Raw genomic sequence first — 25,881 nt, 5'->3', positions numbered from 1 at the left:
CATGAACTCATACCTAAACATCACAATACAAACGAACACACTAAACTGTCCCATGAAACAGTTACTTTAATACTGTTATCACTTCATAAAGCACAGCATCTTCAGTTGGGATTAGTACGACTGCTCAAAGTCAGTATCAGGAGAGCTTGAAAGCAGGAATTGCTGCAGAAACACACAAATTGCTCCTCTTTCTAAATTTAAATTTTCCGCACAAAATGTTCAAGCTGGAAGTGAATTTAGCTTCTCCTGACAGGCATTCATATTACAAATATTCTTCAGGAGTTATTTTCATCTGACATGACTTAGAACTTTTCCAGCTTTATAGGTCTATATCTTTAGTTCTTTTAAAAATAGAGAGAAAATGTGTATAAAAGTAACTTAATGATTATAATTAATAAAGAAAAAAAATCCATACCCCAAATCCTCTATGCCAAGTGGTGGTCCTGATCCTGACCGATTCTTCAAAGTAAGCTCTTGGAGCTGAGTGTTTTTTTCATCTTCTGAAAGAGCTCTGTTGCTTAGTATTTGCCGTCTTTTCACAGAAAGTTCTTTTATTTCTTTCAAGAACCTGGCTCTGTGTGGATTTACAAATTCAAAATCCTCCCAAGTTAAAATTCCATGGAACCAACCAGGAGGTTTGGGTTTAGGAGGATCAAGAATAAATTCTGATTTGGAGTCCTCATCAAAGCTTCCAACAGATATAGAATCATGGCCTTCCTCAGTTGAAGCTTCAGACTGGCTTTCGGTATAATGCAAGTCACCATCTACCCGGCTCCCATATTCATGTAACAATTTACTCATATTGCTTTTGATGTCTCCCATACACATGAGTTTAAAGAAAGGTTTAGAAATTGGAATGTCCACCAATCTGTTGTCCTGAACACATTTGGCTAAGAAAATTCCAAGGAAATGGAAAAGTTTGGTTATTCTGTCCATTTCTTCACTATCCTGTGGGAATGCTGCAGAAAACAGTCCACAAGATCGCTGTACATAATATCCCGGTGGCTTAAGTCCACCTCCCAAATCGACCTATTTTGTTATCAAAAGTTACACACACAACAAAGTTAGATAAAACTTGAAGCTTTTCAATTTAGGAAAACAATGCTTTTACAACTTAATGCTAAAGATAATTGTCATTGCTGTATTTAAAAATCATGTTTTCTATTTCAAATCAATTACCTGTCGTGATTCATCATCAGGAAAATCATCATCGCACAACCAAATTCCAAGTTCTTTCTTTTGAAACTCTGCAGCTACAAGTGCATAAAACTCTAAAGTAGGACCAAGACCAGTCCCTTCTTCACCTAAAAATTCAACCTACAAATACCAGAAACAGATGGATCAATTATAAAGTATCAAGTTGACCAAATGCAGTGCAGTCTTTGTACCAACCATAATATAAATATATATTTAAGACTTGTGCATCTCAATATAACCAAAACATTTTATTCAAATACAAGCAGTCCCTACCAAATCTCTCCCTCACCTATGGAGACTAATAACACACCAAAAAAAAACTGAAAGAGAGGACAGTACATTCTCATCAGCAGTGAAGTAAACACAGGCTGCAAATTCAGCAGAAACCATGAATAATCCAGGGTGGTTTTATAGCTTGAAAGGATCAGCTTTTACAACACTAAAATGCAATACACTAATTTTTTTACCTTTTGGAATTTTCAAGAATTTTAAATATGTTAGTTTTAAATCTTTTCCTCAAGACAATCATCCACAACCATAATTATTCCAACAGAAAACATACCAAGTGTTTTTTTCATTACTTACCTCCAAAACAGATTTCCTATCAGCATGAATCTGCATGACATTCTCCGCCCATTCCATTAATTTATCACCTCGAGGAACCTTAACCCGCTCATGTTTTAATCTTCCAACTCTAAATTCTCCTGGATCATCACGTCTCACTGCTGTGGTTGTTCGGGTTCGTTCCATGGTGGCCTCACGCCTATTCTGCAGCCAGACTATTGCCCTAAAAAGATATTATTTGTATCCTCATATTTACTAATAAGTAGGAACAAAGGTTACAAATAATCTGTTCTGGAACCCCTACTCTTCGTGATTTTTATAAATGACCTGGATGCAGAAGTGGAGGGATGAGTTAGTAAATTTGCTGATGACGCAAAGGTTGGGAGTGTTGTGGATAGTGTGGAGGGCTGTCAGAGGTTACAGTGGGACATTGATAGGATGCAAAACTGGGCTGAGAAGTGGCAGATCAACCCAAATAATTGTGAAGTGGTTCATTTTGGTAGGTCAAATATGATTGCAGAATATAGTATTAATGGTAAGACTCTTGGCAGTGTGGAGGATCAGAGGGATCTTGGGGTCTGAGTCCATAGGACGCTCAAAGCAGCTGCACAGACTGACTCTGTGGTTAAGAAGGCATATGGTGCATTGGCCTTCATTAATCATGGAATTGAATTTAGGAGCCAAGAAGTAATGTTGCAGCTATATAGGACCCTGGTCAGACCCCACTTGGAGTACTGTACTCAGTTCTGGTCGCCTCACTACAGGAAGTATGTGGAAGCCATAGAAAGGGTGCAGAGGAGATTTACAAGGATGTTGCCCGGATTGGGGAGCATGCCTTATGAAGACAGGTCGAGTGAACTCGGCCTTTTCTCCCTGGAGCAACGGAGGATGAGAGATGACCTGATAGAGGTGTACAAGATGATGAGAGGCATTGATCGTGTGGATAGTCAGAGGCTTTTTCCCAGGGCTGAAATGGCTGCCACAAGAGGGCACAGGCTTAAGGTGCTTGGGAGTAGATACAGAGGAGATGTCAGGGGTAAGTTCTTTTTTCACACAGACAGTGGTGATTGCGTGGAATGGGCTGCCGGCAACAGTGGTGGAGGCAGATACGATAGGGTCTTTTAAGAGACTTTTGGATAGGTACATGGAGCTTAGAAAAATAGTAATTTCTAAGGTAAGGATGCGTTCGGCACAACTTTGTGGGCCGAAGGGCCTGTATTATGCTGTAGGTTTTCTATGTTTCTAACCATATTCAGCAAAGTATAGGTGAGATTTTTGATGCCATGTCAAGTTTACAATTGAACAGTTGTCATTTCTTGAGAAAGCCAAAGCAGAGTTAGTGCTGACATTGAAATAGCTTGTACTGCAAAGAAATGCATTTTGCTGGACGTCAACCTTCTATGTGTTCTAAATGTATCAAACAAAAGGTGAATCTTTTACCTTGATGCACCGAATGCTGTGCAAGTGAAATACAGTTGCCTAGTTTCAAAAGGAATTAAGAATGGACATTTGCTGGTCAGCTGCTCACACCAATCTGGCAATGCACTACTAGCCAAAGCCAGAGGTTCCTGTATGAACAAATGTAATAAATGGTTAAAAAAGTTAGCAAAAAGTTTTCAAGTTCTTTCCAAAAAAAAGATCAGATCACAATTCCCTTACAATTGAATTCATAGAACTATGTAAAATTAAAATTCCCATGAAAGTTTAAAACATTACTTGGGCGAAAATCTCAAAGGTTGAATAACTACCTTCTCTATTTTTAGCAAGTTAACTAGATAAAAGAAACATGCACCATTGTAATGTTCCAGTTTTAAATCAATATGGAAAAAAATGCACATTTTACATTTTATATCCATTTAAAATTACCTCAATCTGTTGCAAGATTTTTGTGGTGACTTTTTTGCTTGTAAACTCCTCTGGTGAAACATTAAACTGAAGTTGCCCATCTACTTCTATTAGAGAAAAAAAGCAAGGTCAACATTAAAGTAACAAAAGAAAACATTCCATATGTAATTTACAGATTGTATCAAAGTTATCAAAGATGTGATAACAGCACATTTGGAAAGCGGTGAAATCATCGGACAAAGTCAGCATGGATTTGTGAAAGGAAAATCATGTCTGACGAATCTCATAGAATTTTTTGAGGATGTAACTAGTAGAGTGGATAGGGGAGAACCAGTGGATGTGGTATATTTGGATTTTCAAAAGGCTTTTGACAAGGTCCCACACAGGAGATTAGTGTGCAAACTTAAAGCACACGGTATTGGGGGTAAGGTATTGATGTGGATAGAGAATTGGTTAGCAGACAGGAAGCAAAGAGTGGGAATAAACGGGACCTTTTCAGAATGGCAGGCAGTGACTAGTGGGGTACTGCAAGGCTCAGTGCTGGGACCCCACTTGTTTACAATATATATTAATGACTTGGATGAGGGAATTAAATGCAGCATCTCCAAGTTTGCGGATGACACGAAGCTGGGCGGCAGTGTTAGCTGTAAGGAGGATGCTAAGAGAATGCAGGGTGACTTGGATAGGTTGGGTGAGTGGGCAAATTCATGGCAGATGCAATTTAATGTGGATAAATGTGAAGTTATCCACTTTGGTGGCAAAAATAGGAAAACAGATTATTATCTGAATGGTGGCCGATTAGGAAAAGGGGAGGTGCAACGAGACCTGGGTGTCATTATACACCAGTCATTGAAAGTGGGCATGCAGGTACAGCAGGTGGTGAAAAAGGCGAATGGTATGCTGGCATTTATAGCAAGAGGATTCAAGTACAGGAGCAGGGAGGTACTACTGCAGTTGTACAAGGCCTTGGTGAGACCACACCTGGAGTATTGTGCGCAGTTTTGGTCCCCTAATCTGAGGAAAGACATCCTTGCCATAGAGGGAGTACAAAGAAGGTTCACCAGATTGATTCCTGGGATGGCAGGACTTTCATATGAAGAAAGACTGGATGAACTAGGCTTATATTCGTTGGAATTTAGAAGATTGAGGGGGGATCTGATTGAAACGTATAAAATCCTAAAGGGATTGGACAGGCTAGATGCAGGAAGATTGTTCCCGATGTTGGGGAAGTCCAGAACGAGGGGTCACGGTTTGAGGATAAAGGCGAAGCCTTTTAGGACTGAAATTAGGAAAAACTCCTTCACACAGAGAGTGGTGAATCTGTGGAATTCTCTGCCACAGGAAACAGTTGAGGCCAGTTCATTGGCTATATTTAAGAGGGAGTTAGATATGGCCCTTGTGGCTAGGGGGATCAGAGGGTATGGAGGGAAGGCTGGTGCAGGGTTCTGAGTTGGATGATCAGCCATGATCATAATAAATGGCGGTGCAGGCTCGAAGGGCCGAATGGCCTACTCCTGCACCTATTTTCTATGTTTTCTATGTATGCATTGTTTATTTTTCCTAATCGTTTCTTTTTGTGAGGAAAAAATGAGCCTAACCTTCCTGGCTTCGCCACGTTGAGTATGGATCACTAGCAACAATGTACAGAATTCGAAGTAATTGCAGAACATCTTCTACACCACAGGCAGTCTGTCCACTCCCAGCCTTTGCCTGTGGCTGTTCTCGTGCTCCACTCAGAATCTCACAACTGTGCAAAGATGATATGGACCCGTGTCTTAGTCCAGACGATTTTGTTCCATGCTCACAAAACTCCTACAAAAAGTAATTTAAATAGAAGGGAAAACATATTCAATAACCAGCTGCATCAACTTCTTGCAAAAACCTTGTAAGTTAAAACCAGCATAAAATCTATCATATTATGAAGGTATAGAAATACTTTATATCACCACATAAATGCACTTAGCTGCACACTTACTTTAAGCTAACTGCAAGTGTTCATTATAATCCAAGCATTGTTTTTGCTAATACAGATGCAGACAAACATTATCCACAAGAAATACGTTGCACACTAATATACCTTGTATGCAGCAATGAGCTGAGAACAATTTCTATTTTTCCTAATACTTTTATTAGTGCCGGTTAATTTCCAGTGCCGCAGGAAAGCTGAATCTGCATTCTTCTGTAGGTAGGTTATCAAGTCATTCTTTGGTAATTCATCAGTGCCAAGGTATTGTTCCACATGCTCTACAGACCAGCAGCCCTACAACAGGAAGAACCAAAGGTTGGTCTTTCCTGATTGTGAAGTTTTACAGGTAGTACATGCATTCAAACATATGAACTATTAATTCATGCTTCCCAGGTTTTAAAAAAAGGTTTGTCAAAATAATGTTAGTTAAATTTAAAACAATAAACGTATGTAATAGTTTAGTCTGTTATTCTTAGCAGCAAAACATTCTACTGACAATACTGCAAATAAATAGAAACACTACTTACCAATTTTCCATTTTCTCCTCTCTCTCTATCAGAATCTTTCATCTCTCTGTACATAATCCTGGAATAATCACACAAGCATATTCATCATAGATTCACAAACTCTACTACATACGAAGAGTTATTTGGGCTATTAAAACTGTGCTACACATAAAAAGCACCAAATCAAACGTTACTTTCCAGCACAAGCTCAACATTCCTGCAAATCAGCTTTTCGCATCACTTCTAAAACATGCTGGCTTCTGCCTCAATCATTTTATTATGTTATGAACTCTAGATCTCAACCACATTCAGAATAAAATTCATCTCCCCTCTGATCCTTCTATCAATTAATTTTAATCCATACACCCTGTTTCATTTTGACCTTCTGCTACAGAAAAAAGATCCTTCATAATTACTCCATCAATGCCCATCATTAAATGCCCAGTCAGGTCCACCCGTGGTCTCATCAGTTGCAAAAGAAACAAAGCTAGTCTTTCCAATTCTTCCCAGAGCTCAACACTCCTAGCTCTGGCGAGATCATAGTCCATCTCTTCTGTATTCGTGCCAATGCAATTACATCTTTCCTAATAATATGGTGGCCATCTGGTGGTGCCTACTGTTCTAGCTAATCATCTTCACCTGCAATTTTGTGTTTAAAACAGTCAGACAATCAGCATCAGATATAGAAAACATCAGGCTAATTAAAGTTCATCAATATATATTCAAGAGGAAATAACACCTTTTAGATAAACTAATAATTAATAGTTTTGAAATATCTAATTAAGCAATTGAAGAAACATTGACGTACGTGTATGTTGGCTCCCAAATGCGCCTAAGTTTATCAGATTTTATATTTCCATTGCAGGAAAGCTGCAAGAGTTTCTGCACGTAGTAGAAAATGGTTGCTCTGTAGTTTGAGAGTGGCAATTCCACTTCACGAGATGTTCCCAACCCTGCTACTTTAAGAGTCAGCGCCAATCTTGGTGAAGCAGCACATTCCACTTCTTCCAGCAACTCTGACTGAGGTGTTCCTGTAAAATTTTTTCCCCAAATGAAAGTCATGAAGTTTCTGTTAAAATCACAACCAGAAATCATACGCAAAAAAATCAGCATACTGTTTGCTTGTTACAGTAAAACCAATATCTGATCTTTGTTTTCATAGCAAGATCTCAAGTATCATAATTTTGTTTATGCAAATAAGGCCATAGGACAGAAGGAAAAATATCTCAACAGGTGAAATGATCTTCAGATTCCAGCTTTTTAAATTCTTTTCAAAAAAATAAATGTACCTGGGGGCGGGATCTCAAGGTCAGTTGTTTGCTGTACATTTGTACGACCAGGGCGTGGATCAAAAGCAGGTACCAAGGCAGAGAACTGCCTTTTCAGAACAAAATCATCATCCCATGTTCTACGACGCCCTCCTTTTGTTTCATATTCCTCTTCTTCCTGTATTCCAAAGTCAAAATCAAAGCAATTTTATTACAAGTGTAATAAACTATAAACTTAACAGAACAAAATAACCCTAGCAAACACAATTAATCTGACCTCAATAAGCTGAAAAATATTTCAGCTCTTAACATGATCAAACTACAAAAAATAAAAGACACTCATTTTACAATTTAGCAGAATAGCATACCATTACTTCTTCATATTCTTGATCTTCTTGATTGTCATCTTCATTTTCATCATCTTCCTCATCTGGTTCAGGCAAATCTTCGTCATCTTCAAGTTCAGCCAATAATGTACTAGCACGACAACTATCCAGGAAATCTGTACCATATAAAAAGGATCATTAGCTTGTGATGGTCTACAAACAGTTGAAAATTAATTCTATAGGTATGTAGAGAAAATAATTTCAATCTGCACAATAATTACAAAATAATTCAGCAATGATTCTGTAAAGCAATATATTTTTAACCAATTTATAAAACACGTCTTACTTATTGAGTTATACACCCTCAAAAGTGGCAGATAAGCATGTGAAAAGAGTGAAGGAACACAGCACTCCTGGAAAAATCACATTCACAATGCTATCAAAACCATATAAGACATGGGAATATGACCAAAAGTAAGAATTGCAGTTTATTTTCAAGCACATAAAAGTTTGCTAGCTGTAGTAAAAAAAATGTTCATTCTAATCCATTGTATAATTTAGATTTAAGGTTTATATATAAACAAATTTGTTCACTCGTTGGCAAGGCCTGCATTATTCACCAGGTAGTCGAGTACTATTACTTTTGAATCTCTGCAACTTGTGTGGTGAAAGTGCTCCTAGAGCTGAGGGGTAGGAAATGCCAGGATTTTGTCCAAGAGACAAAAAGCAATTCACAACAAGATGTGTCTCCTTGCATGTACTTCTTGGCAGTGGATATGTCAGCTTTGGAAGTGTTGACAAGTTGCATTGGCAAATTGCTACAGTGCAATTACATTATTTCCCAGCTGTATGAGAAAAATGCTAACTTGAAATAATTTGCACTTTATAAACCAAAACATATATTTACACAAAACTGGAAGAGGAAACCACTGAATAATCAAGGGTTATTCATAGATTTCAGATGTCTCTTTTGCTCAAGTATTCCAGGGGGTTCTAAAATAGCCAATTAAAAACAAATGTGTAGTCCTGGTGAATCTTACCAATGTTCAGAAGCACTGATACAGATTTAATTTAGATGGTCAAGTACATTTATGTTTTACCTTGTTTCGAGAACCAAGTGCTGAAATAATACAACTTCAGAAGACCTTCCCATGTTTTGATGAACTACCCGAAAGTCACAGGTGTCATCAACCATGAGAAAGTTTAAAACAAAACAAAGGAAGACCAAGAATATTGAGAAAGGTAAATGGATAGTTACAGACATCCCAAGGCTTTCACCAAATTACTCTGCCTGAAAATCCCTCGCCTCGGCACAAATCCAATTAGATATACAGCATCACCATACACACATTTTTGTTTACAAAGAACCAATAAGTAAACACAGAAGCCTCCTAAGTCCTTTAAATTCTAGACTGGTCAGTTGTACTTCCTAAACATATACGTATAAGAACAGTTCCCAGTTTTTTAATGCACCTCTGAATGGAAAAGGCAATGAGTGCACTCATTTGTAAATATAGCAATATTTTAAATTCAATATTTGATATCTGGTTCACTGCAACCATCTCCATACCATTCTAGGAGAAAGAGCTTAAAATCCTGTTTCTCAGACAAGAGAAGGGACTGCAAAACTGTGCTGGATGAAAGGGGAAGCTGCAATTAATGGAGTTTTAACTTAAAAGTAGGCACTTTCAGCTACTGTGGTCAGGGAAGGATGATCTAATTAAATCACAAACACATTCTGGCAGGTGTGACAGTGGCAGTATCGAAGGAAGGGTGGCCTGGTCAGACATGAGAAGTGTGTCTCATATGTTGCAATATTTGTATTTATGGGACAATCAATAAAATACATAATTTAAAATTATTTTGAAGATACTCCTTGCACAAATACAAAGATTGAAAAAAATCATTATGAATCATTTTAAATAAAATCAACATCGAATATATGACAATTCATTTTCTCAGTCATAGTCAATAACTTACCATATAAAGAAAATTCTGCTTCTTGACCAGTATCACTTTCACTGGAAGTGGATGTCAGGCTTGTTGTTAAAGTATTACTGAGTGTCTGACCAACAGATAAACCTGTGGTTGCTGTGGCTACATTGTTACTGCTGGTGACACTGGAAGTAGACATGGTGACAGTTGATGTGGTACCAGTAGTTGTAAGATTTGGGAAACTCTGGGCACCCATGAGAGGAGATGCTGTAAAATTCAAGGAAGCAAAATGCTGGATTAATCTCATCTCACAAAAATACTATCAATAAAAATCAGGCAAATCAAACAAATGAAAGATCAACGCAAACACAAGGAAATCTGCAGATGCTGGAAATTCAAGCAACACACACAAAAATGCTGGTGGAACGCAGCAGGCCAGGCAGCACCTATAGGACGAGCTTTGGGCCGAGACCCTTTGTCAGGACTAACTAAAGGAAAGGTCTCGGCCTGAAACGTCGACTGTACCTCTTCCTATAGATGCTTCCTGGCCTGCTGTGTTCCACCAGCATTTTGTGTGTGTTAAATAAAAGATCAATATTGCTAAAAAATGAATTGAAAATATGTTTATAATGTGCAGGAAATCAAGATAAAAGTAAATTGCTTAAATTCCATGCCTTCCAACAAATCAAAGTTCAGCCAATATGTAAGGAATAAGCAACAATATAAAGATACAGATATTCAGTGCTTTTTCCTAATTAGTTCAATTTATTAATTTTACATTCTTCATGTCGTTGCTTGGTGTTAAAAGGCAAACTCAAGTCAAATGCACCCTTTTCTTGATGCTGGCACCACATCTCACTAAAAACCTTCACAAATTGTGTTTTAAACAGAAGAATAAATACAAGGAAGAAATTGGAAAAGAGAGTACTAGATTCAAACAGCACTGCAACAGGGTCTACAATACTCCAAGTGTGTATGCATGAATCATCAAGCTCTCATTTGCACTAATCCTATTCTCTATCAACTTTCATTCTCCCACATTCCTTTCAGGTTCCCCTCACTCCCTAATACTCGAATATTTTACCATGATCTACACAGCAAGAAAACTTACCACAGTTGAAAAAATCTACCAACTCCCATACCTTTGGGATGGAGGAAGATAGTCTTCTAGACAAAGCCACGCAAGAACAGGGAGAACATGCAAACTGCATACACACATACATACACACACACACACACACACACACACACACACACACACACACACAGACACACACACACACACAATGAGAGGTCAGAATTGAATGTTCTTCACTGGAACCAAATTGCAAAATACTAATTGCATCACTGTGCCACCTATGAACCCATTTAAGAAATTGGCCCCATTTCCAAGAGCTCTGAAAACAATGACTTAAGCCTGAACTTCTAATCAGATGACCCATTGGAAATTTAGAAGGATACTAGCTTCAACTTGTGGATCAATGAAAAAATCTCAATTGGCAGAACTCCTTTTATGATAGAGAGAAAAAAAGAGAAGTTTCTCAATGCAACTTTTGGCAGCATACTGCAAGAAAGTCATCATGGATTTCTACATCAATGTACATATTAAAAAAATAAACTTACTTGCAGTACTCATTACATTTCGTCCCAATGTATTAGTGTTGTTATCACTGCTACTGCGGCTTAAGTTCATGTTGTTTGTGGCATTGGTGCGTGCAATATTTGCAACTCGTCGCACAAAGGATTCCATTAGACTGGAGGCTTCCCTTGAAGATAGGTTGGGTACACTGGCACTTGAACTCATGGGTGCGCCAGCAGCCAACAGGGAGCTTACTGAAAGTCTGTTACTTGCTGAAGAGCTCAGAGGTCGTTGCGATGCTGCTTCCTTGTTTGATGACTCAGCTACTGAACTCACGTCAGGAGAGCTCACGCTAACAATACCCATTGATATTGCCCCTGATTCTCCAGAATTACGCATTGAAACCTCAGGACCAGACTTCCTGTCAGCATTTTCACTTGCTGTGTCTGCAGTTAATGTGCTGGTACTGGCACTAGAAGTTGATCCTGCTCCTCCTTGGGGCAAAATATCCGAAGCAGAAAGGACAACAATGGGTTCATGACTGTCTGTACCAGTAACAGTAGTCTGTTCCAACATGCTTTCAGATCTGCGTTCCATTTTAGATGAACTCAAGCTTATATCGCTGCTACTAGCCACGCTACACACAGAACTGCTGCTTCCTTTTCGACTGGAGGAGCCCGGTGCAGTGGCCGCCATCTTGTCTGGGCAGTTGTTTTTCACCAAGCTGCTCCATGCCTGCGCTGTGCCTGAAACAGTGGATGAAACAGGTTTGGGTGATGGCGCTGAATCAGGGTCGTACCCTGGTGCAAGCTTGAGGTCAAACTTTCCTTCTGCGCCCATACGGTAAGAGTTAGAGCCACCAGCATCCCAGGTGACATCAATCCAGCCTGGAAAGGGACAGGAGTTTATCAGACCCAGCAGAAAGCAGACAGCAGCAATTTGGACAGCAGCTTCACCTGATGGGACCAGACTTCTGCATTGAACAAGCAGTCTAATACTTTATTTGAAATAGTCACGTAATTTCCAAGATAATTTGCATTTTTAGTCAGTAACCACATTTACTTCCTTTTGTATGATGTCAAGATAAATTGTAAGATTTCTTTACCAATGGCATATTATTATATTCAGAACAGGAGGCCTCATTCAGCATAAGGGAAGCTAAATGTTCTGAGCATTTATGCAACAATGATTTACAATTTAACAGATTATAGAAAAGATTGCTGATGTTTAATATGCAAATTGGAATTGGCAGAAAATTGCAGTCTGGTCCCAGTGAGGTAATGTGAGGAGGAAAACTGAGGAACAGAGAGATAGAAATGCTTTGCAAATGCCAAGCCAAAAGCCACATAGAAAAGTCTAACATCTGGCAGAAAATCGATCTTTTATGCATAGTTAGTCCATCTGCCTAGTGATGCAGTTATACTGCTGAATTATACTTTAATTAAATAAATTATAAAGATTTTGATATTTTGAGACAATAATGGAACACACATTGTGACTATAACATCACAGCTGATAAACAGTAAAATCTGTTATTTTTAACTCAACAAGTGCACATTAAAACTGTTCCTCACTGGCTATAAAGCAGGTTAAAGCAGTGTTCATTCAATTCATATTGAACTTCAGGCTGTAACACAGAGCTGCCTCTATTTCAGCAACATTTAGCAATCTTTTCAGATAGACCACAGAATGGCTAGTTTGTCCTTCTGAGACTAGTGTTGAAGTACAGTCATGTGCTAGAGCTGAGACACTTTCACAACGTATCTGAGTTCTTTATTCCTATTCCTGAACAAACTAATCACTCTCTCATATCGCTTACTGTGCTACCCTGTAACCATGATTATATATCCCTTGATTTTCCAAACAGTTCTTCAGAAAAATTTTTTGACAATGCACACTTATGACTTAGTCAAAAATTTCAATGAAGTTAGTCAATTATAACCTGCCAGATAAGGTTTCTTCTGATTGATCAAAATAGCACACACAAACTTCAGATGCATGAACTGAATATTAATTTTAAGAAAGCCTTTTCATAAACACAGCATAAAGTACAGAAACGGATTTCCCAACTTTTTGAAAATTATAATTAGGGTCTTTGTATCTTAAAACTCTTCTTGAAACATGTTCTTATTCTTTCCTTTCTTATACTTGTCCAGTCATGGTTCATTTTCATCACCTTCATTGTTCTTTCGATTCATCCCAACCACATTTAGCAAAATAGAAACCTTAATCACCATCAATACTTTCTCTCTGAGAAAGAATTTAGATGCCAGAACAGGGAGCTATACATTTCTAACAGTAACAAAACTGAGGGAAAAAAGAACAGTTGTATGACATTGGAAATTCTGTCATTAAACTGACAACCTCAAAAAAATTCAGTTAAAAAGCTTCTAATGAATAAACAAGCCAGTAGAGGTGGTCAGTGGAAAGTGGAGCAATGAAAGAGTAATAATGCCAGTAAGTAAGAACAATGAACTGCAGATATTAAAAAAAACTGAAATAAAACATGAAAATTTGGAAATATTCTGCAGATTGGGCAGGTTCTGTGGCGAAGGAAACTAAGTTAATGTTTCAGGTCAATGGCTTTTCAGTTCAAATTACAGACATCGAACTGAAACATTAACTGGTTTCCTAACTGAAATGCTCACTTTCACCAGAGCTTCTGTTTATATTATTTAAAGGTTGGAATATCCCACAGAGGAAATTTGTTCTCAGCTGGTATGTATTATTGGAGACATACAATAATTAAAGCTGTATCTAAACTTCTACAGTTTCCATTGAATCAGCAAAAGCAATAAGTCACTTAAAAATTATACACATTTTTTCTTATATATTGCAATGCACTCATGATTCTTATACAATGATCTCAGATTCCACCATTATATATCAATAAGACTATTATTAACTGAGGTGTCAATGAATAATGTAACAATTAATATCAGTTCAAGTACAAATGAGGTCATGAAATCTATTGCTTGAATAGACTAAATTCATCCAAAGAATCTTGCATTTACATTTTTACATAAACCTAGTTCTTGTTTTAACCATATGACAATAATACCAAAAATGACGAACCAATGTCTTCAATTAGAATCCATCTGACACTAGTTAGGACACTTTTTTAAAACCAAGTTTAGTGCTGCAAAGATAAAAACAAATCTTACTGGTTTACCATTATGCAGTTCTCCTGTGATAGTGCCCTCGCCTGGTGGATTGCCATCCTGATCTCGCCATTTCCAATCAATGCCTCTAACTACACGTGCACCTGGCACCATATACTTCAAAACCTGAGAACGCACCAGGCGCCTCTGCCTCCTTAAGTTGGCTTCTGCTTCTTTAGCTGCTTTACCTATTTAGAAAACAACATTAAAATCACAGTACTCCTCCTTTGGAGACACAGAGAGAAAGAGAAAAAGTAGCATTCAATTAACAACAGAAAATAAATATTCTCTCAATTTTGTACAAGAGTTGGAATGCAATCTTTTAAGAGTAAAAGTATTTTTAACCAATAAATAACTCTCATATCTTTAGGATCAAAATCAACCAGTGATTTTGCTGAGTGCCAGCTTTATTAAGTGAATGAGAAAATATAAGCTGTCAAACTATACCTGTATTAATTTAGTAAAAGTAATTCAGAAGAGTCACAGGGTACTACAGTACAGTATTTCAGCCCATCTAGTCCATAACAAACTTTTATTCTGCCTTGTCCCATTAACCCACACCTGGCCTGCCCTCCATACTGCACCCGTCCATGGACTTCTCTAAATTCTCTTATATGTTGAAATTGAACCCACATTAACTACTTCCTTTGGCAGCTCATTCCACAGTAGCACCCTCTAAGGGAAGAAGTTTCTCTTGTATATCTCACTTTTCACCCTTAACCTATGACCTCATGTTTTAGTTTCACACAGGCTCGGTGCCTACTTCAATAAAACCCTCATAATTTTGAACACTTCTATTCCCTACAGCACAGCAGAATGAAAGGAGATATGATAAAGTTCTAATCTAATTAACCTTTCCCTATAATTCAGAGCTGCAAGTCCTGGCAACATCCTTGTAAATTTTCTCTGTCCTCTTACAATCTTATTGATATCATTCCTGTAGGTAGGAGACCAGACTGCGCACAGTACTTCAAATTTGGTCCAACAACATCTTATACAACTTCAACATAAAATTCCAACTCCTGTACGCAATACTTTGATTTATACAGTCAAAATTTGAATTCATTTTTAAATTTTAATGTTTAAACTAAAACTATTTTCTTACCAAGCTGATCTTCACACACACCGGACACTGTCCCATATAATTCAAAACCAGACAGGGAAAGGTAGTGTGTCTGTCCACTTGCATTTTTACCCATTTGTTTAATCCGAATATGTCGCCAACCCTGCTTCTCATCCTTTGGAAGATCAAGGGGCCAGGTTGCTGTGGATCTAAAAAAATTGTCATACATTCAAATAGAAGTTATCTTGAGGTTTACTTATCCAGCTGAAACAACGTGACAAATATTCCTCGCAAAATCTTACAATCACATTTTAGTCTAGATGTATAATGCAAATTCTCCAGTCATTCAACAATATGTCAAAACTAAGGCTATTCTCAAATTAAGGGAATATTTTAAAAAAGCTTTTAAATTAGAAAGCAGACACTTGAGAAAATGAATATGCTTTAATTTCATGCTGGAACTCAACAGTGACACATTAACCTTGGAAAGAATGGTTTGCATGACATTTTCCATTTTACTGAAATTTCAAACAGAGTTAAACTTGATTTAAATAAGCCAAACTTCATTTTGTTAATGCCTCACAAAAACAAAAAGAGACATAAAACATACAAGGCTAAGGATGCATCTACAGACATGACTGAAAGCATTATCAAATTAGTGTTAAGATTTGAGAGCTTTAAAGATGGTAGTTGCTGAAGTTAGGTTGGCAGTTAAGAAAGATAAATTAGCATTTAGGGGGAAAAAAACTCCACTGTGCACAGACAGATCTGCTAGCTATGATTTGAAAGGATGTATAGAATAGGGCTACAACAGCTGAAGGACAGAAAGAGGTTTCAAAGACAAGGAAGTAAAAAACATGAAAAGATTCAAACCAACTGTTTTTTTAAATTAGTCGTGTGACTGGAATTGCATTCAACAAAGTTTAGCAAGGACCGGATGAACAGTTCAATTAGGCAAGGAAAAGTTAAGACACTAGAAATTTGACGAGTTACATTTAGAAATTGAAACCAGCCAAGACTGCAAATTAATTGCTGGAACTCAAGGTAAAACAAAGTATGGATGAGAAATTGAGGAACTGCTACACTGAGGCAGAAGAGCAGATGGAAGCTGGAATAATCAGTCCTTATGATGAGAGAGACATAGAATAAGACAACTAACCCAGGGGTGAACAAGTTGATACAGTATTGTATAAGTATTTTCTATTGTAAAAATCAGATCCTTCTGTTGAATGCATTTATCTATGAATTTGATCCAGGGTTGGCAAAGTAGTGAACCAATTAGCAGACACTACCAGGCTCAATAAATAATCCTGATCAAAGAAAATGGCAAAAAAAAAATCAGTATTACAGAATTCACAAATCACTACCTAAAATTTTCAAATGCAGGGCAAAATAGGGAAAAATTAACAGAATTTATGCTTTTTCAGTTGGCATTTCTTGATGCACATGCATGTGACATGGCCTTGCATCCTGGTAAATAGTGATAAAGACAGTCTTCTAGGAATACAAACCAACCCCCCCCCTCCCCCGCCCCCGTAGTACAGGGGATTGTCTGTATACATAAAAACAATTAAATCCCAGGTTCACATTCACATGATTCAAAAGGCAATATTTTCAAGTATATGGATAATAAAGAGTAAATAAAATTTTAGTATTACTGTAAAACACGCACAATATAGTCAAGGTGCAGCAGTAAATTTACAAAATCTTTTTAAGCTCAGGTGTTAAGTTTTAACATATAAAAAAATCAAAACAATAGAGTGCAAATTCACTAAGACATTAATAAGCTGAAACAAACTACAAATACATCTTGAAATATTAATAGGGTCACAGAAGGAAAGTAGTTAAAACATTGTGCTTGAAATTATCAAAGTAGAAACGTAAATAATGATTCTGATTCTGCAACGGTGCTCCATAAACAGAAGTCTGAATGTAAGAAATTCAGAAACTTTTCTCGTAAGACAGGAGGGTGGAGAAGTTGTAAGGTACACCGGCAGAAATATTGATTGAGGTAAATTCAGTGCTCAAAAGCAGCAGGGTAGATATGTAACAGCAAAATAAAAGATAGATTACACTACAGTTAGCATTGAACTGTAAACAGCAATAGTTAAAGTTGAGCTAACTTATCTTTCCTGCAGTTTAATGTCATTCCAGAACACCTGATAAATACAAATCTCACACTGTATATTAGTTATATATTGATATAGATTAGATGCATCCCGATCCTAATCTTGATGACTCACCCTGGCTCATTCAAGCTGCAGTCATCCACATGGGTGTATAGTGTTGTCCAGTTTTGTCCATCTTTGGACACTTGAAAAACCCAATTCCTCAGAGCAGATCGACCATAACCACGTGCATGTCGCAGTGTGTAGGCTGAAGGGATCACCCATAGCCCAAGGTCAATGGCAAACCAAGCATTCTTATCATCATTTGTGTGGCAATTAAGTGCTGAGCTGTCACGACTCAAAATGTCTTCCAATCGTCCATATGGCAAATTCCTACCCTCTGAAGATGTCACAACCACCAAGCCATAAGCTGCAGGATTCACCCACTCATATGCTGTTCTGCAATGCAGTATTGAATATAACAATGTTTAATGAGTACAATTATGCCAAAATTATAGCTGTGTAACAGAAAGGCTATTAGTTTCATTGAGAAGTCAGACTCAAAAGTACTACATTCACCACAGAGCAATTACTTCAAATTATAAAGTATGAAAGGCAGCAGTCTATTCACTGAGGGATCAGTTGTAAATATCAATTTTAAAAGATTCTTAAACTTTGCTGTGAGTTAACTTTATTCCCTCATGCACGGCCTCAAGGAGCTCCAAGAAAAGCAAGTCAGGATTGATTACTGCATACAAAAGTCGCACTGGTTAAACATTGGTACTTCCCAAAACTTTTATGGAACTTATCCAATTTTAAAATAGTAGTTTTTATTCGTACTTTGCATTTGTCCCAATCCAGTATATTATCCCATTTTCATCAAAATTATGCTGATGTCTGAAAATGAACGTTTGTCCTTCACGTAATTTACGCACAAATACAAAAGTTGATCTGTCAAAGTCATACCACTGTTTTGCCACCTGAAACAAAAAAAAGCAAAATTTGGCATAGATTCAAATGTTACTTATTCTTCAATATATTTATGAACTTCAAGACACTGGATTTTTGAAAACACATCACATTGTGTACCATTTTAAGAAGATACTGCTCCAAGGATTCAACAGTGGCCAAAGGTTCCATCTTGAGCATTCTCCCAGTTCTGTCTATCAAAGCTGTCTCCCCAGGGGCTCGTTCTAATCTAAATCTTAGTCTTCTTGTAAGTATCTTGAAAGGAGGAAAAAAAAATCTGTAAATAGATCGGTAGAATTTTCATTGGAATTTCCCAGTAAGTTGCAACATGTTGGTGTTAACTTTTATTTAAAATGCAGCATTTGCTACAACAGTAATCAACTAGAGTCTGAGGTGTAAGACAACGGAAAGTGCTGATAAGTAGAATTGGGGAATTTACAACTATTAAATGACCATAAACCATGTCTCCACTATGCCTTCACTGCATCTTTCTCCAATCCACTTTACATTAGGAACCATGTCCTAAACCAAAGGACTCAATTTACACACTTGCAAACAGAGCTGAATATCCCTGAGAAAAATTATACACTCCAATAGATAGCCATAAAATGCTTCATCGATCAAACAATTAAAACAAATTCAGAACTGCAGGAAAAGAAAATCAAACTAAGCATCAAACATTAGCTTTCATACCTGCAAATTATATGAAGAGCCAGGGCTATCATACAGATGAAGAGGAAGCCTCTCAATTGATTCCAGCACTGCTATCAGCTTTCGAACAAGGGCGACAGCTGGGCGACTATGAAAAAATATGTATTTTGTTTAAAAAAAAGCTTAAAATGTTAATAAATACTTATAAATGTATGATAACACCAGTCACCTTTCCTCATCTTCATTTTCACTGAATGCAGTTTTGAAGACATTTATTCGTTCGATTAGTTGACTACAATCTTGTTTCACTTCTAAGTCCACATTCTAGATATCAGAGGAATACTTGTTAATAACTGCAAACAATACAGGTCAAAAAAAACGAAAATTATTTTGCAACAACATACTCACATTATTGAGAACAGTAAGAAGTGCCTGTACCAGGCCACTGCTGCACATCTCATAAGGTGAAATTGTGTTTTCATCCTTCAGTAATACAATCAAGTTCTCCAAAGCAGTTTTCATTAAATCTCTCCATGTAGCCTCCCCATCTACACCCTGCAACATAAAGCAGCACCTTTTAAAATATTAAGGATGCAATGTAACAATTTAAACTTCCAATTAGCAATCTTGGCTAAATTATTTCAATTTAGTAAATAGCATCTCAAGTATTAATTCATTCAAGGTTTAATTTTTTCATTTTGTGAAACTATTTTTAATGATCAAAGACAGGCATCATTCTGATGAAAGCAACAAAAGATCACAGCATCTGCAGATTATTTTGTGTTCATTATTCTAATGAAAAGTAAGCAGACTTTGAGTGTTCAAGCTGAAATAATTTTTCAGATTGTTAGAAACTTCAAAAGCATTTGCCAATGGTCATTGATAAATAGATGGGGGGGGCGGACTTGCTGCACTAATTAAACATCGTTGAACAAAAACAGAAAACACTGGAAATACTCAGCAGGTAAGGCCATGTACAGTATGAGAGATGAAAAATGGAGTTAACAAACTTGTTAATGAAGACAGTACATGAACCTGCAGAGTTATACAACAGTTTGCCAGGATAGCCACAGCCAAGTTGTGGAGGAAGTTGATGGTTTCCTGATCGGTCAGGGCATCAAAGGATATGGCAAAAAGGCAGGTGTATGGGGTTGAGTGGGATCTGGGATCAGCCATGATGGAATGGCAGAGTAGACTCAATGGGCTGAATGGCCTAAATCTGCTCCTATGTTTTATGGTCTAAGTCATCAGTTACCGCACAATTGAGTTCCAGCTGAGCTCTGATGAAGGGTCTCCAAACCAAATCATTAGCTCCAGTTCTCAAACTCATTTTTGCGGCCTTACCTGCTGAGTATTTCCAGAGTGTATTTTTTTGTTTAACAGTTACTGTGTCTGCAGAGCAGACTAGACAGGTCAAATGGCCTAATTCTGCTGCCATGTCTCATGGTCTCCTAACTATACAACAGTTTGCCAGGAAAGCCACAGCAAAGTTGTGGAGGAAGTTGATCGGTCAAGGTACAGTTCAGACATATGGTTAAGCTACACTTCCCAAATACACAATTTACAAAAATCTCATCTTCACTACGTTGAAGTGCTTAGCTGCCTACAATATGCAGATGAAAGACAGTGCAAGTCTATTTTCAAATACAACTACACAGACACCCTTGCAGACTTTCACTTGAATTCTCACACAGAAACTCATTAATCTGTTGCTGCACATCAGTTGACCTCTTGTGATGAGTGGTCATTCTCACATTCAACATGCTTTCTTTATCTACGAGAATGTCCCAGTGCTTCAGAGAAAGAAAACAGCAGCATGGTTTGGAGGTGGAAAAGCCTGAGTCATCAAATGCAGGTTCCAATGGTACTCATATTGCTCAAAACCTGCCATCACACCTCCTTTTCCCAGGGAATTTTGCTCCTCAATCAGCTACATCATAGATACCCAAGTGTTAACTAAATCTACCTGTCTGTTTGCATGAAGTTCCCAAGCAGACTCAAGCTGTGTTGCAATATTTCGCAGTGTGACTACCACTCCTCGAGGCATACTTTCCACGGCCTTAAAATGATCATCGTACAAGTCTCTGGCCATGGTTCGCACCTGAAAATAAAAGTATTCAAGAAGGTGATAGTGGTTCTCTGGTCTGTATATCTTCATCACAATTATTAAGTGCAAAGCTGCAATAATTGTTAAGCCAGCTGGGTTCTAGACCCACATTTTTGTTGGATCTACTCTAGGTTCACCAACTGAAATGAAATGGAATTATTACTCTGACAGGACTGTGTACTTCACTACTCAGTTGGAAATGAGACCTTCCTAAGTACAATTAGATTGATTACCTAAGAAATCAGAAATAGTTGCAGGAAGTTAAAACCACAGGAAGAAAAGTTTAGGCAACACACACAAAATACTGAAAGAATTCAGCAGGCCAGGCAGCATCTGTGGAAAAGAGTACAGTCAATGTTTCAGGCCTACACCTTTCAGGAGATACTATTCAGCAGTGCCTTGCTGAACGGTGTTGGCCCAAAACGTCGACTATATTCTTTTCCGTAGGTGCTGCCTGGCCTGCTGAGTTAAGACCATAAGACCATAAGATATAGGAGCAGAAGTAGGCCATTTGGCCCATTGAGTCAGCTCTGCCATTCAATCATGGGCTGATCCAATTCTTCCAGTCATCCCCAGTCCTCTGATCTTCTCCCCATCCCCTTTGATACCCAGGCTAATCAAGAACCTATCTATCTCTGCCTCAAATGCACCCAATGACTTGGCCTCCACAGCCACTCATGGCAACAAATTCCACAGATTTACCACCCTCTGACTGAAGTAATTTCTCCACATCTCTATTCTAAGTGGTCATCTTCAATCCTGAAGTCATGCCCTCTTGTCCTAGACCCCTCTACCATGGGAAATAACTTTGCCATATCTAATCTATTCAGGCCTTTTAACATTCGGATTGTTCCTCTGAGATCCCCCCTCATTCTCCTGAACTCCAGGGAATACAGCCCAAGAGCTACCAGATGTTCCTCATACAGTAACCCTTTCATTCCTGGAATCATTCTTGTGAATCTTCTCTGTACCCTCTTCAGTGTCAGTATATCATTTCTAAAATAAGGAGCCAAAACTGCACATGATTTTCCAAGTGTGATCTCCCAACTGCTTTGTAGAGCCTCAACATCACATCACTGCTCTTATATTCTATACCTCTAGAAATGAATGCCAACATTACATTCGCCTTCTTCACCACTAACCCAACATGGAGGTTAACCTTTCGGGTATCCTGCACAAGGACTCCCTAGTCCCTTTGCATCTCTGCATTTTGAATTCTCTCCCCATCTAAATAATAGTCTGCCCATTTATTTCTTCCACCAAAGTGTATGACCATACACTTTCCAGCATTGTATTTCATTTGCCACTTCTTTGCCCATTCCCCTAAACTATCTAAGTCTCTCTGTTTCCTCAACACTACCCGCTCCTCCACCTATCTTTGTATCATCAGCAAATTTAGCCACAAATCCATTAATCCCATAGTCTAAATCACTGACATACATCATAAAAGCAGCGGTCCCAACCCCTCTGGAACTCCACTGATAACCGGCAGCCAGCCAGAATAGGATCCCTTTATTCCCACTCTCTGTTTCTTTGTCAATCAGCCAATGCTCCACCCATGCTAGTAACTCCCCTGTAATTCCACTTGCTAAGCAACTTCATGTGTGGCACCTTGTTAAAAGCTTTCTGAAAATCCAAGTACACCACATCTATTGCATCTCCTTTGACTACCCTGTTTGTAATTTCCTCAAAAAATTGCAGTAGGTTAGACAAGCAGGATTTTTCTTTCAGGAAATCATGCTGGCTTTGGCCTATCTTGTCATGTGCCTCCAGGTACTCCGTAATCTCATCCCTAACAATCGATTCCAACTTCCCAACCACTGATGTCAGGCTAATGGGTCTACAGTTTCCTTTCTGCTGCCTCCCACCCTTCTTAAATAGTGGAGTAACATCTGCAATTTTCCAGTCATCCAGTACAATGCCAGAATCTATCGATTCTTGAATCATAGTTAATGTCTCCAGCTACTTCCTACAGAACCCAAAGGTGCATTCCATCAGGTCCAGGAGATTTATCCACCCTCAGACCACTAAGCTTCCTGAACACCTTCTCAGTCGTAATTTTCACTGTACATACTTCACTTCCCTGACACTCTTGATTACAATATCTCCAGCGTCATTTTCTATTGGTCCTATATCTACTCTCAACCCTCCTTTACCCTTTATATACTTAAAAAAGCTTTTAGTATCTTCTTTGTTATTAGTTGCCAGCTTTCTTTCATAATTTATCTTTTCCTTTCTAATGAGCTTCTTAGTTTCCTTCTGCAAGTTTTTAAAAGCTTCCCAATCCTCTGATTTCCCACTAGCTTTGGCTTCCTTGTATGCTCTCTCTTTTGCTTTTTACTTTGGCTCTGACTTCATTTGTCAGCCAAGGTAGTGTCCTTCTTCCACTCAAAAATTTCTTATTTGGAATATATCTGTCTTTCACTTCCCTCATTTTTCGCAGTAACTTCAGCTATTGCTGCTCTGCTGTTCTTCCTGATAGTGTCTCTTTCCAGTCAACCTTGGCCAGTTCATCTCTCTTGCCTTTGTAATTTCCTTTATTCAACTGAAATACCAACACATTGGAATTTAGTTTCTCCTTCTCAAATTTCAATGTGGACTCAATCATATTGTGATCACTGTTACCCAAGGGTTCCTTAACCTTAAGCTCTCTTATCACCTCCGGTTTATTGCACAATACCCAATCCAGCTCAACAACAAGCTGTTCTAAAAAGCCATCCCTTAGACATTCTACAAATTCTCTCTCGAGGTCCAGTACTGGCCTGGTTTTCCCAATCCACTTTCATGTTAAAATCCCCAACAATTATCATGACATTGCCCTTCTGACACGCCTTTTCTATCTCCTGCTGTAATTTGCAATCCACATCCTGACTGCTGTTTGGAGACCTGTATACAACTGCCATTAGGGTCCTTTTACCCTTGCCATTTCTTAACTCAACAGCAGTCCCTCCAACATTTTGTGTGTGTTGCTTGGATTTCCAGCATCTGCAGATTTTCTTCTGTTTGTGAAGAAAAGTTTAGCTATTTAATGCTGAGATTTTAAATTCAGGAGAAAATATTTTGGAAAATCACCTCATCGAGCCTCCAAAACAAAAACTTCTGATTATTGAGTAGGTGCATTAATAAAAATATTTTGGAATAGGTATGGTCAGATTCACAGATAAGACTGATAAAATACCGATCTAAAACATTTTGATTTTTTTCTTAGCTATGCCTCTAACTTTATTCAAAAGGAAGAAAAACAGAGTTTAACTGAAAATAATGCACTCCTCACTGCTCTCTGAAAAATTCTTGATCATGGTGTCAACCACAAACTTCTTTAAATATGAGCATAACTCTAAGCAGAGCTGCATAAGTTCACACCATGCATAAAGTGCTACACTGCTCACTTCTCATTCATCTGGACTTTTGCCTCTATAAATTAGCTTCATTCTCCAAGAGTTAACATCAAGAAACTAAATACTGATTAAAAACTATTAGCATCTTTGATGTTCCTAACATGTAGATATAATCCATTTAGCCATAAAATACATTTAATTTCTTATGACGACACTCACCTTTTGTTTCGTTTTCTCCAGCTTTGATTTCAACTTTCTTCCTCTTTTGCCAGTCCAGCCAGCAACAAATTCTGATCCTGCAAAGCAAGAAACTAATTCAAACAAAAATATTCTTCCTTCAAGAAAAAGATTTTGTGAACACAGGAACAAACGTTGCTACAATAAACAATACTTCTGAGTTTACCGAGTGATGTCTCTGCAGTAAATGAATGTTTTGTCCCACGATTTGACTCAAACACAAATCCAGGGAGATCTTCTTTCAATATAGTGGCCTGTTGACCATCAGAATTGTGTATTGCAATTTCTCCTTCTTTCAAACAAGTGAGAGACCAGTTGCCTACTGTGAGCTTTGTTGGCCCTGGTGCAGTGAGAATGGGTTGGCTACTGGTTGCTGGTTTGACTTGACTTCGAGCTCGTTGCAACTTTTCCAAGAACTCACTTCTGCTTTCTGTCAATATATAGATAAAAACAATTCACATATCCCTTGGAAACGTATTTCAGTTACAAACAAACAACTGTTGATGACACATATTATCAACACTATCAAATTCTCAGAATGTTTTTATAGAAATACCCATACAAGCTTAAAAACCAAGCAACTAAAGAGAACTATTATTCTGTACCATTCTTCTTGTAAATGTAACCAACATACAAATATGTTCATCACTAACAGTACATTTAAAATGGACAAACAAGCCATTCTGGGCTGGAATATGCAAAAGTACATATGACACAAGTTTACTTCTTACAGCCTCATAAAACAATTTCTTTTTTTAATCAATCATTTTAATTTAAAATACTTCCATTACTTGATCAAAGCTCTTGAAGCACTGTTTCATGGAAATGGGACGTCAGTGTCACATCCTTACAAGCCTGCTCATTTGCAAAGGGTGTCTTTACAGAGGCTTATAAAATCACGAGAACACAGGTAAGATGGACTCTCCTAGACATGGGAGCCTAAAAACTAGATAGCACAGGTTTAAATTGAGAAGGGAATAATTAATAGGAAGCAGGCAGGCAAGCTTTTCATGGGGAGGATGTGGGTCTGTAGAACAAGCTGTCAGTGAAAGTGGTAGAGG

The 25,881-nt window shown here is 37.9% G+C and overlaps 1 protein-coding gene across 3 annotated transcripts in view; it reads right to left on the bottom strand.

Annotated features, from left to right (window-relative positions):
* hectd1 (HECT domain containing 1) overlaps nucleotides 1-25,881 on the bottom strand; it is a 92,199-nt gene that overhangs the window by 7,622 nt on the left and 58,696 nt on the right. The window contains exons 14-37 of one of the 3 annotated variants that reach the window (XM_063050407.1): nucleotides 24,987-25,250; nucleotides 24,803-24,879; nucleotides 21,105-21,239; nucleotides 19,547-19,693; nucleotides 19,368-19,462; nucleotides 19,181-19,286; nucleotides 18,608-18,742; nucleotides 18,359-18,498; nucleotides 17,654-17,977; nucleotides 15,453-15,619; nucleotides 14,359-14,535; nucleotides 11,231-12,073; nucleotides 9,653-9,874; nucleotides 7,715-7,848; nucleotides 7,368-7,524; nucleotides 6,887-7,109; nucleotides 6,100-6,157; nucleotides 5,684-5,866; nucleotides 5,205-5,418; nucleotides 3,628-3,713; nucleotides 3,202-3,329; nucleotides 1,783-1,984; nucleotides 1,180-1,317; nucleotides 416-1,029 (exon numbers count right to left, since the gene is read on the bottom strand). In XM_063050407.1, coding sequence (XP_062906477.1) covers nucleotides 416-1,029; nucleotides 1,180-1,317; nucleotides 1,783-1,984; nucleotides 3,202-3,329; nucleotides 3,628-3,713; nucleotides 5,205-5,418; nucleotides 5,684-5,866; nucleotides 6,100-6,157; nucleotides 6,887-7,109; nucleotides 7,368-7,524; nucleotides 7,715-7,848; nucleotides 9,653-9,874; nucleotides 11,231-12,073; nucleotides 14,359-14,535; nucleotides 15,453-15,619; nucleotides 17,654-17,977; nucleotides 18,359-18,498; nucleotides 18,608-18,742; nucleotides 19,181-19,286; nucleotides 19,368-19,462; nucleotides 19,547-19,693; nucleotides 21,105-21,239; nucleotides 24,803-24,879; nucleotides 24,987-25,250 — 4,969 coding nt within the window. The remainder of the gene's footprint in view (nucleotides 1-415; nucleotides 1,030-1,179; nucleotides 1,318-1,782; nucleotides 1,985-3,201; nucleotides 3,330-3,627; nucleotides 3,714-5,204; nucleotides 5,419-5,683; nucleotides 5,867-6,099; nucleotides 6,158-6,886; nucleotides 7,110-7,367; nucleotides 7,525-7,714; nucleotides 7,849-9,652; nucleotides 9,875-11,230; nucleotides 12,074-14,358; nucleotides 14,536-15,452; nucleotides 15,620-17,653; nucleotides 17,978-18,358; nucleotides 18,499-18,607; nucleotides 18,743-19,180; nucleotides 19,287-19,367; nucleotides 19,463-19,546; nucleotides 19,694-21,104; nucleotides 21,240-24,802; nucleotides 24,880-24,986; nucleotides 25,251-25,881) is intronic. The other 2 variants (XM_063050416.1, XM_063050424.1) reach the window with 2 other exon arrangements.

This window comes from Mobula hypostoma, chromosome 1, assembly GCF_963921235.1.
Source record: "Mobula hypostoma chromosome 1, sMobHyp1.1, whole genome shotgun sequence".
Taxonomy (NCBI): Eukaryota; Metazoa; Chordata; class Chondrichthyes; order Myliobatiformes; family Myliobatidae; genus Mobula; species Mobula hypostoma.
Note: the sequence above shows the minus strand (reverse complement) of the source record. Positions and strands in the feature narration are given on the sequence as shown.